The 18,926-nt window shown below is 36.1% G+C and overlaps 1 protein-coding gene across 2 annotated transcripts in view; it reads left to right on the top strand.

The window, feature by feature from the left end:
- The window catches only part of WDR72 (WD repeat domain 72), a 224,078-nt gene that overhangs the window by 135,603 nt on the left and 69,549 nt on the right, over positions 1–18,926 (top strand). For both annotated transcript variants that reach the window (XM_019663897.1, XM_019663906.1), the window contains 4 exons: positions 4,599–5,416; positions 8,236–8,327; positions 12,243–12,322; positions 17,669–17,864. In XM_019663897.1, the coding sequence (XP_019519442.1) occupies positions 4,599–5,416; positions 8,236–8,327; positions 12,243–12,322; positions 17,669–17,864 (1,186 nt within the window). The remainder of the gene's footprint in view (positions 1–4,598; positions 5,417–8,235; positions 8,328–12,242; positions 12,323–17,668; positions 17,865–18,926) is intronic.

Raw genomic sequence — 18,926 nt, 5'->3', positions numbered from 1 at the left:
TAGCTCTCCAGATTGTAAACACCACCACCTCTCTTTCTTCTATTTAGGACTTCAGAGAGTAGGAGTAAAAACGAGATGATACCCTTGAAAAACCAGCACCTTCTCTATGTATGCAGAGCCTGGAAAGCACATTTTGGGGAATTATCTGTCAGACAATCAGAACTTTCAGCAAACAACACATGAACCAATACAATTCATATTTAACTCTTACATTTAAAAAAATGTTCCTAATTAAATTTATTGGGGTGACGTTGTTTAATAAGACTATAGGTCTCACGTGTTTGCCGTTACATACATTGAATGAAATACTTTTTGTACTTAATTATTTGTTCTACACTTTTTTTTTTTAAAGATTTTACTGGGGAATTGGGGGAGGGGAACAGAGTTGGGGAATTGGGGAAGGAAACCAGCCAAGTTGTTGTTCTTCAATTTTCGTTGTGGAGGGCACCTGTCGCCATCTGGCTTCCTGACAGCAGCTTGTGGCCTCTAAGCTCAAAGTGCTGTGTTCAGTCTTAGTTGCGGGTGGGCGTAGCCACCATCCCATGCAGGAGTCGAACCAGCAGCCTTGTTGTTAAGAGCACACGCTGTATCCACTGAGCCATCCAGGTGGCAGTTCAGCTCAAGGGACCGAGTTCAGTCTTAGTGGCGGGTAGGTGTAGCCCTTCGTGGAACAGGCAATCTTCTTGTTACACCAGCTAAGCTATCCTGCCAACATTTGGCAGCTCAGCGACAGCTCAGCTCGGGCTCAGCGTCACTGGCCCATGTGAGAATCCAACCGGCAGCCCTGTTGCTCAGAGCTCGGGCTTTTAAGCCAACTCTTAACTAACTGAGCCACTCAGGCGGCCCAAGACCTTTTTTTTCTTTTTTTTTTAATTGTAACCAGATTAGTGGATATTTCTAAAACACTTCTGTTATAATGATGGGTTAGATATATTTTATCATTGTAAAATGTAAAAATAATATATTTTTGCAGAACATCATTCAGTCATGATGTAGCAGGCTACTTTTAATAGAATTCTTGTTTGAGGAATATATTATATAAAGGTAACATAAATATAAATAAGGTTAAGCTTTACTATAGCCTTTGCTAAACATTACTAAACACTGTGTATACCCAATCTATAATATGTGAAAACTGAGGAGTTACTATTGTAGGCATTCATTGTCATTCTGTGCTACTTATGTCCAAAATAATGGTAAATATTTCTTTTAAAGTCCTTTGGTGACATAACTTTAACAATATGCTCACTATTTTTTAAAAGAGAAAATTTCAAAGATAATAGGCTAGAATTATATTTAATCATTTTAGTATATTAAAATATAACAATGGTTTATACTTATAATCTAATAGACTTGTTTCCAAATGGAAAACAACTTTGCTGAATGCATATATTAAATAAATTTGTAATAACATTTATGATTTGAAAATGCTGTAAAATGTCCAGTTGCTTTTGAGGCTTACAGTGACTATATTTAGGGACAAACATTTAGGATTTTTGTTTATAGGAGTGCAATGAGCTTATTGTGGCTGCATATGTCACAAAAAAAGAAGATGAGACTCCTCTGGCAATGTGTCATATTGCCAGAATCATTGTTAAGATTTTGATTGGCCCAGCAATTGAGAAGTTCTAGACCAGCGGTTCTCAACCTGTGGGTCGCGACCCCTTTGGGGGTTGAATGACCCTTTCACAGGGGTCACTGGGTACTTGTATGTGGGCGTATCTGCATGTGGGCCTGGAGACAGATAGAGGAGCGGTGTCTTGCTTCCTAAGATCATCAAAAATATGTGTTTTCTGATGGTCTTAGGTGACCCCTGTGAAAGGTTGAGAACCACTGGTCTAGACGCTATGGCTAGAGAAGATTATAGCTTTGGGGAAGTGGAAATGCATACGAGGGCTAAATGCATGGTTTATATATTATTTTGTATGTACTGAACATTATATAATAAAATAATGTAAGAAACCCTTTTTGCTAAATTCATAGGAACTGAATGGTATTATTACCTTAATTTCACTTCTTGATTACTACTGGTTGTAAACATTTTTTTCATATTTTAATCTGAATGTTATTCTTGGGGAATTGCTATTGATTGATGCTATTTGCCCATTTTTCAATCTATGTAGCTCTCTTTTTATTTTGGAGTTGCAAAAATTATTTATTAATAATTATGTTAACCCATGTACTATTTTATTGGTAGGAAATTGTGTTTTTAAGTTTATCTTCATTTTGTTTTTGCATATTTAAAATTTTTAGTGTTTTTTAATTTTCTTTTTTTTTTTTTTTTTTTTTTTTTTTAAGATTTTTATTGGGGAATTGGGGGGATGGGAACAGTGCTGGGGAATTGGGGAAAGGGGAACAGACAAGTTGCTGTCGTTTTGTTCTTCAATCTAGTTGTGGAGGATGTTGCTTCACTGGCCCAAGTTGGCACCATCATTGCGCTCTTCTCTGGCGAGGCAGATCAGTCGCCGGCTTCTGGACGGCCGCTCACTGCGGCTGCTGGCCGCTCACGCTGGCTGCTGGCTACACACGGTAGCCCATGGCAATCCACTGCCACAGGGACTGCAGCCCACGCCGTCGCCAGCGACTCAAGGCAGCCCAGCTCCAGGTTGAGCTGTTGTTCAGCATCTTAGCTGTAGAGGGCAGTGTCACTGGCCCTCATATGTGGGATCCGAACCGGGGCCCTCTGGCATCCCAAGCGAGTTCTTAACCATCGCGCCACTCGGCCGGCCCTTAATTTTCTTTTTTATGATTATAAAATAAATATGTCATCACTGCAAAAAATCCAAAAGCTAAATTAAAAAACCCCTAAAGTATAAATAAAGATTATTTTAACCCTTTCTTCCCAATTAACTGTTAACATTGTGGTGCATGTCCTTCATAAACACACACACACACACACACACACACACACACACACACACATACACACACACGAGGTCTGACAATTACGTTCTCACACTCATCCTAGAAAAAGTGCTACACACCTCATTGCTGAATATCACTACAATCACCTTTGAAGTACTCCCCTTGGGAAGCTATGCACTGATACCAATCCACCCTTCAAAGCAATTTTGGAACTCTTTTTCTGGAATGGCCATCAGCTATCATTGTATTACCCTTGATGTCCTGAACGTCATCAAAATGTCTTCCTTTCAATATTTCCTTTATCTTTGGGTAAAGAAAGAAGTCTCTGGGGGCCAGATCAGGTGAGTAGGGAGAGTGTTCCAATACAGTTATTTGTTTACTGGCTAAAAACTCCTTCACAGACAGTGCCGTGTGAGCTGGTGCATTGTCATGATGCAAAAGCCATGGATTGTTGGCGAAAAGTTCAGGTCATCTAACTTTTTCATACAGCCTTTTCAGCACTTCCAAATAGTAAACTTGGTTAACTGTTTGTCCAGTTTGTACAAATTCATAATAAATAATCCCTCTGATATCAAAAAAGGTTAGCAACATCATTGCAACAAGTTAGCTAACTTAATTGTCAGACCTCGTGTGTGTGTGTATACACACACATATAAATATATGCAATATATATATATATATATATATATATATATATATATATATATATAGCACACATACATATATATACACATTTATGTATGTGTGTGTATATATATAATGTGTAAAAGTATATATACATGCACGGTTTTACTAAAAGGAGATTATTTTTTCTTTGCCTTATAGAATACATTTCCCCCCATTAAATATAGTTTTACACCATCAGTTAAAAATATTTAAATTGTATTCCATTATATACATATGCTAATCATTCATTCAATAAATATTTATTGAGCCCCTTAATAATGCTGCATTGCAGCATCATTTTATAGGCATTGGGAACAAAGCAACGTGAAAAACTCTTGCAGAGGTGGAGTTTGAATGTTATTGGTGAAAATACACAGTAAACAGATAAATATTTCATATAAGATAATCATAAGTACTAGGAAGAAAAACATAAGAAAGGAAGAAGATAGAGAGTAATAGGTTGGCATGAAGTAATAGGGTACTCCAGGAAGGCCTCATAAATGAGCAGGAACATACCTGAAGTATGGGAGCCCACCCTACCAATATTTAGGGCAAAATCATTTGAGGTAAGAGAAAAAACAAATGTCAAGTCCACAAGGTGAGCCTTTAAACAAATCAAAGCAATTTGATGCTGGTTAACATTTAGGTTTGGAGTGACTATACTGTTAAAGACTTCCAAAATTCTTGCAGGTATTATAACTATTCTCGTTAATTTTCAAAACTACTTCTTCCCTGTTATATGTCTTTGTGGCTGTCTTTTTAGGAAGAGGTGAAACTTAATGTGATGCCACGTTACTCCATGGCCTAATTTATATTGTTTTAGATGAAAAATAAAGTTTTAGAAAGGAAAAAAAAGCATTTAAAGGCTATCAGAATATAGAATGTTTATTTAGTGGGGAATTTTTATAGCTAAAAAAAATATTGAAATGACTTCCTTTAGTTGTACTGCTACTTAACAATTTCTGTTTATGTCATTTTAATATCATGGACCATTAATAAAATCACTTAGAAAATAAGAACTTTGACACATAGTGTTTTGTTTTGTTTTGTTTTTTAATTTTCCTTAGGTGGCTGACGCCAAGTCTTTCTCAGGTCCTTATAATGTCTTGCCTGTGAAGACAAAATGGAGTAACATTGGCTTTCATATCCTATTATTTGACCTGGAAAACCTTGTTGAACTTCTGCTGCCGACTCCAACCTGTGATAGTGACCATTCCAATTCATTCTATGGTAGTGAGATCCTGAGAAGAGCCAGAAGCACAGTAGAGAAGAAAACACTGACACTGAAAAGAAATAAAACTGCCTGTGGTCCTCTCTCAGCAGAGGCACAAGCCAAGCCTATCAGTGAAAGCTCAGCCCAAGGAGATAATTCCATAACATTCTTAGAAGAAAATGATGGAATTAAAAGGCAGAAGAAAATGAAGAGCTCCAAGAAGACGCACCCTAAGCCATCAAGAAAATTTGATGCCAACCTCATAATAGATGCAGCTAAATTGCTCCTATCTTGCCTTTTGCCATGGGGAGTGGATAAAGAATTAGATAATCTCTGCATTAAGCATCTTAATATTTGGAAGCTTCAGGGTCCTGTTTCTTTAGGACTTGCTTCCAATGAAGATCACTTCTCATTAATGCTTCCAGGTTGGGATTTATGCAATGCTGAAATCAAAAAAGACTATTCAAAAGTAAATTTATTTTCCAGAAAAGTTTTGGATTTGTCAAATAAATACATATCCACTCTTCCAAATCAGGCTGGGATGCCAAGAAGACTGGAAAATAATTGTGATTCTTTGCAAGAGTCAAACGCTATAGTTTATTTATTGAGAAGAGTATTTTTAGTTAACAAATTAGTTAACATGCCTGTAGAATTGTCATGTGGAATTGACAGGTAAGACATGCCTAGAAATTTTAACGATTCCTATTTGGGACATTAAAAAATTATCATTATTTGCTATATTCAGCTCTCTAGCCTCCCTCCCCTCCTTCCTTCCTTTCTTCCTTTAGATGAAAAATAAATATGCAACCACTCCTTTACTTCAAAACACATTTAAGGAAATATTCCTTTTAATTTGGGGGAATGGAGGATAATTGGGCAATAAATCTGTGTTTTTGAATGTTTTCATTCAAAAAATATCAGCTAGATGCTGAATGATTTGATCAATCGATCCATCGATAGGCACGTAGATTCACATACACCTTGAAATCCATTGTACTTGCTGTGAATTAAGTATGAACAAAGAGCACTAAGTAAATGCCTATGATATATTTTATATATATATATATATATATATATATATATATATATATATATATNATATATATATATATATATATATATATATATATATATATCATTAGGAAAGTAAAATTTGAAAATTTCATACCTCAAATCCCACCATTTCATTTGCACATTGGCATATTAGAAGAGCCCATCAGTAATTAATTTATAGAAAGTATAGTTTAGTAATAATAGCTATTGGTTTTGAGTGTTTAATATTTACTGGTTACCACATAAGCTTTTTACATACATGATTTCAGTTCATATGCATAGCAAAGCTGGGTTATAGACCTATTATTTTGCTCATTATATAGATGAGGATATTGAGGCTTATGGAAAGAAAGTATTAATCCCAAGATTAATTCAGCTCCTTGGGGGCTGATTCAAGACTGAGCACAGTGTTATTCCAGAGCCTGATTAATTACTAAGCTTGGCTCTGCGTGTTTACCCTCTCCAGTTGCTAACATTCAGTATAGTCTTCTCGTAGTTGATATTAGAGGATTTAATTCAATTCATCAAGTGCTTACTCAAGGTGTACTTGGCACTAGCCTACTGAGGAAATATAAATACATTTCTCCTTTGGATGGGAACTCATTTAAATGATAAAGATAATGCACATGAAATGTGCAGAAAACACTGAAGTAAGGTGAAGGAACTAGGACAAACATTTGTAGTGCAGGTAATATAATGGTCAGTGTAAAGAGAGTAATTAAGGTGAGATGAAACCATCAGAAAGCCTTTATAGAAGACATACTGTTTGAACCGCCTGCTACATGGTAGGAAATGGTCCTTGACATTTCTGTTTCTTGATAAGAGCTCAATTTAACAAATATCTGTGCCAGGCACTGTATGGAAGACAGAATTCCTGACAGTGAACCTACAGTCTGGTAGCAAGTCCATATGGATCATGTAGGATGCAGTGTTATGCTTCCTGTCATTATAATGCTTTTATGCTACTGGGTTTTCCATTTTCTGTTCAGTGGCCCTAATAATAAGAGAACAGAGGCTGGTAAATTTCTGTACTTAATTATCCTCCATTTTCTTCTGTTTACATTTTATTTTACTATTTTTTTTAAAATTTTAGATAGGCTTCTTTTACTTTTCTTTCTATTACAAAGAAAGTTGCATAGCGCCCAAAGTATGGTTAAAAAATTGCAGTCATCCTGGAGCCTGAACACCTAGGAATGAATCCTGGTTTTGTTGTTCAGCCATGTGACTTTGGCACTAGTCACTTAGCCCTCTGGGCCTTGCTGTCCTTATTTACAAAATGAGGTGGGTAGGGTAGGTGATCACTTTCTTCAAATTCTTAAAAACTGGGGCTGCTAACAAATTGTATTTGTTTGCCTAACTGTGATCCCACAGAGCAGATAAGAGGCTTAGTTCTTGTTTGCCAGGGGTGTTCCTTCTGAGTTTGTTCCTGATGAAGTACAGGATGTAGAGGATGAGTCTTATGCCCTTTAGGGGAGAGTATGGACTTTCAGCTTATCTTCCATTAAAAGGCCTTAAAATCATTCCCACACATTAGTGAATTCATTACAAAATTCCTCATTAAACAAATGACTGAATGGAGGTGTCAAGGTTCGAGCTGCTTCCCTAAATCAGTCACTTCAGATTTGAGCTGCTGTTAGAGACTACATGTCCTTTTTCAAGGAACCAAAATTATGCGTTTCCTTTGATTATGATCATCTACCTGCCTTACTTTTTGTTGCAGAATCAGTTTTATATAGACTCTGCTGTGATGCATTCCTAAAGATTTACTTATAGTCAGTTGAAATAAAGTTGTCAAAGATTTGCTATTTGGTCTTCTTACGAATTTTTATATATTTCCTGCATGGTCACCTAGAAAGTATTAAACATTTACTTAGGCTTCATACCAAACCCTTCCAATAAATGTGGCCCTTTCACTAACATTTCACTGTATTTGTAAAGGTTGAGACACCCTCATATGCATAATAACTGGGTGTGAGATGTAACTGAATTTTAAGGAAAGAGCTAACTGCCTCTGAGAACACCCTCGGACAGTATCTGGAAGTTGCTGGCTGTGTCACTGGATTAGAGTAAAACCTGCCTTCCTCAGGTCCCGATGGTACCTGGGGAGAATTCTTTGGCCCGTGTCAACATATTAAAATTCAAACATTTATTGCACTAGATATAAATTCCAAGACGTACAGTAACAAGTCCCTTTCTGCACAAGTGGGTCACAAGGTAATTCTGGCAAACTAGGATTCACAATTCAGTTGGGATTAGATTTTCGGTAAGTGCAACGCGGGGGAATAGGATTCATCAAAGAGATTAATGTGGAAGACATTGCTTAAAATCTATGTTCACTTCCCAAATTTGTGAAAATGGTCATGCACTCATATCTTTATTTCTCAAAATATTTTTCACACATCTTTAATAATATTCATTAAATCTTTTTTTGTCAACAGTTCTTTCAAAATGGAATCTCTGCATAACAAGGTGAAAAGTCCTGGGAATGATATTTTGCATATTTCAAGCTTCTACAGTTACTTACGAAATGGTAAAGAAGTTACAGATATATTCTGACTTTTTATTACTTCTATGACATAAAATAACTAATATTTCTATAACTGGATAGCATACTACAATTTAGAATGAGCAGTGTGTCTATTTATTGTTTGACTTTGGATTTTACATGGTTATAATTTTACATTCTGCCAAAATTGAAATATATATGAATTTTTTATTAAAATAAATAACAAGACATGTACTGTTGATGGATTGCATCAAATGATCTTTGAAATGCCTCAAAGTCTGAAACTTTCTGAAAGTCTGAAATATTTAGATATTAAATTGAGGTCATAAATGATTTATGGGGAAGTTTATTGCATTGATATCCTTATTTCCAAATAAGCAATTTTTACATTAGAGAATTTTAGAGCTATTTCAGAAGGTCATATAACAGTCCTTGAAATCTTCTGAGTGACAGTCTTGGTGTTTAGATTTTCTTTTGATGCCAAATGGCTAATTCATCCTCCAAACCTACTTCTCCAAATCTATAACATCAGTAAATGGCAATTGGATCCTCCCAGTTGTTAAGGCCAAGAACTTTGGTGTCATCATTACTTTCCCCTTTCTCTCATGCCACACATCCAATCTTTTAGTAATAATGTCCATTCTACCTTCAGAATATATCCCAGATTCTGACCGCTTCTTGCCACTACACAACCACCCTTCTTGAACCTTAATCCCCCCTTGGCTAGATGACTACAGAAAGCTCCTAACCACCTCTCTGCTTCTATGTTTGGTTCCCACACTCTATTCCCAACCAAGCAACCAGAGTGATCTATTCAAAACCAAATCAGAAGAACATCATGCTTCTGCTTAAAAACTTTTCAGTGTCACCTGGATAAAAGCCATAGTGCTTAGGATAGCTCATAAGTCCGTGTCACCACCTGGTTCTACCTATGTCATTGTACACCCTCCCCCAGCCCCCGCAATCTGATCTCATCTCTTTGTACTCATCCCCTGCTTCTAAAGGCTAGGTATGTTGGCCTTTTTACTTTTACCCAAACATGACAGACAGGTCTTAGGGCTTTTGCACTGGCTCTTTTCTCTGCCTGGTATTCTGTTTCCCCAAATTCCACAGAAGTCAGCCTGCTGCCCCCCACGTCCACCCTGTATTCTTCAGTTCTTGCACAAATGCCATTTCATCAATGAAGGTATCCTCCCTTCTCCCAGCACACCCACCCCTTTCCCTGTATTACTGCTTTCCACAATCCTTTTCACTATCTGATATACCATATATAATTTTTCTCATTTGCCATCTACCTCCTGCTAGTAAAATGTAAGCTCCATGTTTTGAGGGTTTTGTTTTTGTTTGTTTTTGTTTTCAATGACAGTTTTATGCAGCACTATGTTCTCAGTTCCTACAACAATGCCTGAAAAGAATTAGGGAAATATTTTTGGATTAATGGATGAATAGTGAATAGAACAACAGTTTTGGAGAGAGGCAGGTTCAAAACCCAGTTCTGCCACTTACTACTTATGTAACTTTGGGCATGTCTTTTACTCTTTTAAAAGTTGCATTTACTACATTTGTAAAATGGGAATAAGTTTCCAGACTCCATGTGCATGCTGCCTCCAAAGTTGTGCAGTATATAATCAATACATTAGGATAACCGGAACAACAGTACATAGGGCCCTCTCAGAGCTATTGAAAAGAATATTTGGATGTTTAAAAGTGGAAGTTTATTAGTAGCTTCCAAATACTGAGTGCCTAGTATGTTCAAAGAACTGTGCTAATGATTTTACGTATATTGTCTGAATTAATATATAAATGACCTTGCACAGGAGAAACTATCTCTGTTTTACCCTTAGAAAAATCGGGGCTCAGGGAAGTTAGAAGACTTACTCATAGTCATAAGCAGACGGGTCAGGATTCCAATCCAACTCTGATTCCAAACCCCTTGCTCCTTCTATAATATGAGGCCATGTCTCACATTTATGATTATAAGTAGTGTCTCCCTGTATGGCTCCCGTCTGGGTCAGCTGCCCTCCCTTTAGCTAGTGGTCCTTATTAGGGCATTTATCCTCATTTTCATTTTTTATAACATTGAAAACAGGATTAGAATTGAAGGCATAATATAGATGGTTTCTTCAGAGACCGAGAGAATTGCTACCCAGAGCCTTTTCCTATAGCTGCCCCAACCAAAGCAGCCTGAGCAACTACTGTTATTACTAATTATTAATAGTTTCCCTTATGTTAAGAGTTGGCATTTATAGCATGTAAAATCCAGTTAGGTACTAAGAAAATGTGATTTTGTATTTTAATAATTGGAAGATTAGCGGTAAAGGGAAAGGAGAGGTTCACTTCATACTATTCTATAAAGTCAAAGCCTAAAGAATAAAACAATACTCTGAGGTACTCATTCTAAAGGGTTGACAGAAACTTTGCCAACAGGAATGGTGACTAAGTAATATTGGTAAACCTGGGATGGTTTCTTTTTATCTTCCCCCCTTAAGTTGCAATTAATTCTTTAACTCACTGACGTTGCCAAGAAAAGTTGGCTCTCATTTCTACCTCATATTAAAATTTAACATCAAATTGAAGTATGCTGTGAAGTGCCCCATGATGCCAGTAAGTAGTTAGAGTTGAGACCAAGACTTACCTTTGATGGTCGAGTAACAAGGTCGGCAAAACGAGAGAGGAAGAAAGGAGAGAGATCAAAAGAAAATTTTCTCTTACCTGCTGTGCTCATGAAGAAATGGAAAATATGACTTCAAAATCGTAGTGCTCTATCTTACATGTTTTATGCACTGATGGTGGTCATTTCAAATTCACATTATATGTTCCTTTAGGAAAAAAATGATATTAATGAGCCAGATGTTTCTTATGTATTTCTTTCATGTTCTCAGTTTACATTATATCCAATACCTTCTAACACACCTCCCTTGATCACTAATGTGATACACACACACACACACACACACACACACACACACATCTAGTAATATAGTAAATGGTGATTCGATGAAATACATATTGGACTAATACTAACTTAAATAGTTGATACCAGGATTTGAAACTATATTAATACATTAATTTAAATAGACAATTACAGTCATTTTCCCTCCAGTGCAAGCCCTGGTCATTCTTTCTTAGCTCATTCCCAGGATCTGGCAACTAGATAATATATTTTATTCATCAGAAAGCCTTAATTCATTGATTTTTTTCACTTGGATGATAATATGTACATTTTCAATTAATGAAAAGGCACTTATTAAGTGCTTTTTTGTGTAGGAACCTGCGGGGCACTCTATGGATCAATTTAAATAAAACAAGCCCCAGCTCACTCTTGAAATTTCACGCTGAACATTAAGGCAAATAGATAGAAAGGACATACAAGAGGGCAGATTTAAAAGAAACAATACATAACAAAATGAGGCAAATTAAAACATAAGTGCTATACCTATTGATCAGAGTAACATGGCTGAGTAAGGACAAATCAAAGGAAGTCTTTTTCTGTGTGATGGATGCAATGTACCATTTTAAGACCTATTTGTATGAGGAAGGCATTGTAAAATTTGGTGACCTGTTTTGGGTGAGAATATTAGTCATTGCTTTTTGTTGGCAAAAAAAAAGTCCAAAGGTAGGCTTAAGGTGTAGTGATGGATTTGATTTAATTTGAGTACATATTAGTATAATTGTTAGAAATACATATAAATTAGTTAATGATTTTCGACACTGGCTATACATGAAAATCATCTGAGGTACTTTTACAAAGTATTAATGCCTGCCCCAACCTCTCCCTGAGACCTATTAAATCAGAATCTCCGGAAGATAGAACCTGGGCATTAATGTTTGTGAAAAAAATCTCCCTGGTGATTCCAATGTGCAGCTGGAGTTAGGATCCATTGGGGTGCATCCTTTTTTAATACTTTCAAGACATAAACATGTTCTATATATTTCTAGGTAAGAATGAATCCCATATACCTGAAGCTGATATGTCACTTTTGAAGCTAATTTCCTGTTGGAGAGACCAGTCTGTGCAGGTATGACACAGTTCGTATTCTTGAAATTATGCAAGAGTTTCTTGCTACTGAGGTTTACTCATACTCCCCTTTACTTGAGAGAACAAGTAAGTAGGTACTCCTGTCCTCACAAAATGTCCTCCCAGGGTATTTCATTTAATAGGACTAATGCAGAGACTAATAATGAGGCGGAAAGTAGAAAATAACATATAGAAGGATGCACCAAGTTAGCAGGTATGAATAGAGGGCCTTGAGGAAGGGATTTTCATGTTGTTATTGCTAACATTGCCCATTAAGGTTCTAGTTTGTGGTAGAATTGTCTATTATTTTATTTCAAAATGTGCCATGAAACAAAAGTCCCTAGGCTTGGGAATTCGGTGTGTGTAACTACAATAGAATCATTTTTCTATCCTGAGAATGGTTCATCTGTTGGCCGATTTAGAGGGTTGGTTTCCTCAATGCCCAATTTAAGTCCTTCCTCTTTTCAGGTCCTAAAAGCTAAGTGTGTAACTTTGCACATTGTGCAATAAGTGTATTTTCATTGATTAGATGAGTATTTATTGGAACTTTATTCTCCTTTATGAGCTTAATGAATGTAAAATTTGCAAGGTGAGAACAGCAGTAACTCCAATTACAAATAATTATTTTTGGTTACAGGGAAACAAAGAACTGTAGGTTGACACCATAAAACCAGATAAACACAATTAGAATGGCTATTGAAACTTATTACCATGGCCTACAAGTGTCTACATGATATGCCCCTAGCCTAACCTCTTCACTCATCATTCTCCTTCCTGTTTGTGATATTAACCACATTGACCTTTTTATTTCCAGAATACACAGCGCTCATTTCCACATCAGGACCTTACTGTTCTCCTGGGCAGGAATTCTCATTTTTCCATGCATCATTTGGGTCTTTGCTCAAAAGCCAACTCCTCAGGAAACTTCCCTGATCACTCCATCTAATATTGCTACCGTACCCCCTCCCACCCCATGTCTTCAGTCACCATTACATTACCCAGTGTTATTTTCTTTGTTGTGCTTGCTTTTAATAGAAATTATACCATTTGCTCTTTTGCTTGCTTATCTTATGTCTTCTCACTGTTAATAGAAGCTTGCTGAGAGCAAGGACTTGGTCTCACTCACCTCTCTGACCAGAAAATGCCCAGAAAAGCAGTAGTGACAGTAGCCAGTCAATCAATAAATATTTAATGAGTGAATGAATAGTTATGCAAAAAGCCTCTGTGATAATGAAATGATAGTTAGTACATGCTGACTTTACCAGCATATTAGCAATCATGCTAAAAGAGTCTATTAGAAGTGAGATTTTTTTTCCCCCCAGTAGTCAAACAACTCCTCAATGGGGAAAACAATCCTTAAGGAAAAGAATTCAACAGAACATTTATCCTGAATTACTCTAAGTAAAAATCTTTCGTAGTTGTTCATTTGACCTTTGAAGAAGCTTTAATGTGGTTCGGACATGTTTGCACTAAGGGGTCTTTAAGGTTCTGTGATTCTGTGACCTTGTACATGATGCTGGCAGCATGTGTACATGTTACCTGAGCATTTATTCCTGGCTCTAAAGGAAGTCCAAGCTTCAGTGTTCTCCTCTTACCTCTGTCACTAACCTGAGGAATGCCTCTGGAAGATAGGTTTAACTTGATTATTTATTTTGTTCATGTGTTAAGTGAGAAAATGAGAATTCCTAGGCCCTGAATTCAAGAACAGCAGAGACTTTTGCAAGTATCCATCCATTTAAATGCTTCATTAACCAATCCTCAAATTCTTAATAATGACGTTCATTTAAGCAGTTAGTCAAATCATGTTTCCTGAATCTACTTTTTAATGTATTCCAGGAGCACTAGGTAGTAATGGAATGCTACTGTAAAGTACAGTAAAATCCAATTTTAGAAATTGAAGGGTGTTATCTTTAAGGGAGGGGGTAAAAACGAGTTAATTTTACAGATGAATGAGTTTGTCTGGCGATTGTCTCAGTTGCTTCTCATACATGAAACATGCCCAACATAGAGCTAAATACTGGAAAAGCAACAGCAAGGTATTGGGGTTGCTAATTTTCATGTTTCTGAAGCTGCACTAAAGTTCTTGGGATTTTATAATCTAACACTAGTGGGTGAAATATGACATCTAGGCCACCAGGGAGAAGTGTTGCTTTTCCAGGAGATGTTGCAAAAACATGAAAGGCCAGTGTGAGCCCGAGTGTTGGGAAAATGCTTTTATACAAGAAAAATCTGGACATTGGAACTACAAGCAGGCCTTGGGGGCTCTTATGAGTCTTCATAATGTTCTTTGCTATGTTACAGCAAAGTACTTTGCTCTTTCAAGGTGTTAGTAGAAAACCATGGAAACTTTTAGCTTGCCTATGGCACAGGAATACGTCTAGTAATAAGCATATGGCCCAGATGTGTGACTATCTCTTTCTAGCCAATGGATTTTTAAACCTTATTTTGAATCACTGCATATTCCTTCATAAGAGTGTAATACTTTGCATATCTGTATTTTCAGAGAAGCTTATTTAAATGCATTTGGAAGATAGCTTTATAGCCATGGTGCTTTCAATTCTATCTCATTATTAAAAATCACAAAATTATATATAACATATCATCTAAATTTTTTATAGTTTGTTGGGGTAAATTTTATTCCTGCCATCTGCAAAATTTATCTACTATATTTATCTGCTGGAGAAACTAAGTATTCATGGTTAGAAATTATCAATAAATTCTACTTTCCACAGTTTATATTTTTAAAGTGTGCAGAATGTATTTCAATTCTATTAGTATTTATTAGTGCCCACGGTATACCAGATACTGTGCTAAAGTTATTACCTGCTTATAAGATGTACCATTTCTCTGTGAATTGGAGCCATGTTCTATTGATTTCACACTGAATATAAAGTGTGTATTTTGAGTCTATGTCCAATGGGCATGTGCCATTCAGTATTCACTTTTAAGTTTTGTGGCTCTGAGTATCCTACTTATTATGGTTAATATGTTTTATTCTGTTATTTTTGCCTCCTCTTGTTTTTCAATGATATATTTATTATTCTTATAATATGCATCTGTAGTGACAAATATGTCAAAAAGCCTCCGAATTCAACAGTTTAAAAATGTGGTTCTGATATATAAATCTAATAATTAGAAATGTTAGATGAAATTGCATAAATCCCTGTCTATTTTTAAGAAAGAATATTGATTCAAGTTACTATAGACTACTAGGATATATCCAGTGGGATAGAGGACTTTGTCAATCCCACTTGTGGTGTTCCTCAGAGGTGATAATGATTCCAGTGTGAGAAGGCAGCCATAACCCATGTGGGCATATGGCCAAACTGCTCATTCTGAGGGATCGACCATAATCTGGACATGCCACGGGTCTGAGGATATCCTCCAATATCCTCCTGATTTATAGTTATAGCCAGAAGCAAATTTCACATAGGATTCTGTGAATGGAGGCTCTCATCCTAGCTTCTCTCGTATCACAGGCTTTGTTTTATAAATGAGGACATGAAGTCCCAGAGTAGTATGTGAACTCATCAAAGGTTGCATTTGCAGCTACTGTCATAGTTGGATCTGAAACTCAGGCCTTCTCATTTGTGAGTCAGAGCCCTTTTTACCACATCACCCATATCCTGGAAGCAGTGCTGCCAAATAAAATGTGTGACAAAATTAAAACAAAATAAATTCAGCAATATAAAATTGTTCATGAATAATATAGTTTGTCCCATCAAATGCTATACATAAATAAACATGATTGACCTATATTGTGATATAAACTAGTGTATGTTGGTAAACATTATATCTAATAGCTAAGGTATCATATCATCATGGTAGATATTATTAGGGATGATTTAACAGTATCATGCTATGTAGAACTATATGTTACATCCGTGGTATGAAATAGCTGACACAGTGTCCAGTATCTCATCACATGATATACAAAAGTAAGCATTGTACACCTGTATCATGACAGGCAGTACTAAAATATCAGTAGATGTGGTGTACAGTAGTAAAGTCCCTTCATTCATTAGCCTTTTTTCACAACCTAACCATGAATTTGAGTATGAGCATGGGAGTGGACAGGAACACGGCTATGATCAGTGATCAGAAAGCTGCTCTGATACTTTTGGGAAGCTTCCTACATTGAAGATCAAGGGCCCAGCTCCTTTTGGCCCACTAGTTCAGTAAGCATCTGCCGTCAGCATCAGTTCTCTGAATGCCCTTGGAGCCTAAAAGTCTCACATTGGTACCATGACACATAAAAGAAATGAATATTAATATTTACGTGAATACATGTCCTGGTTTTGGCATCAGCTTCTCTACCTCACCAATCTCGGTTGATGTTGTCCCAAAGCCCAAGCTCTAGGAATCCTACAGATAAACTGGGGATAATGCAGAGGGGACAATGGTCATTGTGGAACATGAGTCATCTTGACAAAGGGTGAGCTTCAGAGGGGAAAAGGAGCAGGTATTCACATGGGGCAATAGGAAAGGTTTAACTGTCAGAGAAGGATAATGGGTAGATGCCCCAAGTTCACCCAGATCAGTGGTGCCCTTCCTTTTCTTTCACTGATTTAGCACTTGGCTTTCCTTGAACCTAACTCCTGGACCTTGTCTAATCTCTTACCTCATCACTCAGGTAAGGGAACAGAATCTTGGGAGGGCATATGCTATTAACACAAAGGACACAGAAGCAAGGTTCAGAAGGCTTGTCCACCAGGTCTGTGTGGAATTTGGGATGTCATGTCTTAGGTTCTTCATTTTTAAAATGAAGACATTTGATTGGGTGCCCTCTAACAAGCATCCCCTTCCCCCTACACTCAACCACAAGTCCTTGACTAGGTAGGTAGGTAACATAATTGGCAGGCACATTTTCCTGTATTTTGAGCTATATAAAGCCACAAACACATACACACAGTTTAGTGAGATTTATTATTAAAGTCTTATCTTTAACCTTTTGTATTAAACCTAGGTTAAATAATGTGTTTTCAGCTAAATAGTGCTTTAGAGCTAGATGTTTGAGGAGCTAAACTTGTCTTTAAGAATAATATGATATATTCAAATTATTTTTCTTTATCATCCGGTAGAAATGAAAATATCTTAGGAGAAAGTATTCCTTTCAACTTTCCTTTTAGAATCTCTTGTGTTTACAAAAGAACAGCATGATGGTTTGGGTGCCATTTTTCAGTATTTACATTTCAATTATTTCAGATGCTAATTCTAGTGGAATGGAACATTGCAACTTATGTGAAACCTATTCAAGTAAAAATTCCAGGCTCTGGGTTTTGTGCAAGACCCCAAACATTTGTAATAATTAAAAAAATAATTCATACAAAACCACAAAACTTAACAGGTAACTGAAGCAATACAAGCTGTTCTCTTGGCGGAAGTTCAACAGCACATGAAGACCTTGAGAAAAATACCAATCAACAGTCAACCAGAGTCCAAGACTGAGAATGGTAACTATGAGATGATACAGATGCGGCCAAAGATGGAACGGACCGAGGAGATAGAGTTACAATGTATTACTGACAATTTGCCTCCGCAAAGTAAGTGCAAAATTCATTGGCATGCTCTTTCATCAGAATTTTTTTTACTATTTAGAATGTGTTAAGAATGAGTTCACAAAATATCATTTCTGCAAAAACCAAGCCAAGTGCCCTACTTCTGACCTATTCTATCAATTTCCTCTTATAATTCTCAAGTTTTTAAAGAACTTCTAAATTCTATTATAGTATTTTCCAAAAGAAAAACATATTACTTATAAAAAATGTTTTGAAGTTAAGTGATTAAAAATGAAAACAGGATTAACAGTAGTGTCTTAATGGGATATATACATTATAAGGATACAGCGATAACAGTGGGTCCTAAGTTTGTTTTCATTTGGTACCCTGTTAATAGCCATGTGCTTGTGTTTTCTTTTTGGGGAATAAGAGACTAGTACAAACTAAAATTAAACTGGTTTATAGTTGGACCACTTGATTTTATAATACATTTTATCATTGTAACTTTACAATGATAATATGTATGGTTTATGGCTATCAAATAAATCTAAATTTCTGCTGTAAAATGTTAACTAATTTTTCAGACATTAGCTGTGACTTAAAAAATAAGCAAATGAACAATAGTAAAAAAACATAAGTACAAATTTGATTTTTAAATTTATTGATAAGCTTTTGATGAATAAATTGATGTTTATATGATTAAATGTATATTTTTGTCAGGAAAACGTGACACATTTACATGCTCCAGGTTATTAAAAAATTGTTAGGTACTCAAAAAGAGATTTTATTTATTTGGCACAGAGAAATGTTGCTATATTTAAAATGTTAAATCTTAGAAGAGATGTCATTCTTAAAAATGTATTCTATTTATTTCTTCTTATTATTTTTATAAGATTACTGATTGGAGGGTACTATGTAGTGAGAGAGGATACGAAGCAGGAAAAGTCTTCTACAGTGAAGGCCAAAAATCAAAATAGAATTTTTTCTGATGCCAAGATAGTTACTGAGGATGACACATTCAGCAAGTAATTTGATAAAGCTTGATGGTGATTTCAAGTCATTTGTTTGTTTGTTGTCCAGAAATTAGCTTTAATATTCCAGAAAAAT

This window comes from Hipposideros armiger, unplaced genomic scaffold (assembly GCF_001890085.2).
Source record: "Hipposideros armiger isolate ML-2016 unplaced genomic scaffold, ASM189008v1 scaffold_12, whole genome shotgun sequence".
Lineage (NCBI taxonomy): Eukaryota > Metazoa > Chordata > Mammalia > Chiroptera > Hipposideridae > Hipposideros > Hipposideros armiger.
Note: the sequence above shows the minus strand (reverse complement) of the source record. Positions and strands in the feature narration are given on the sequence as shown.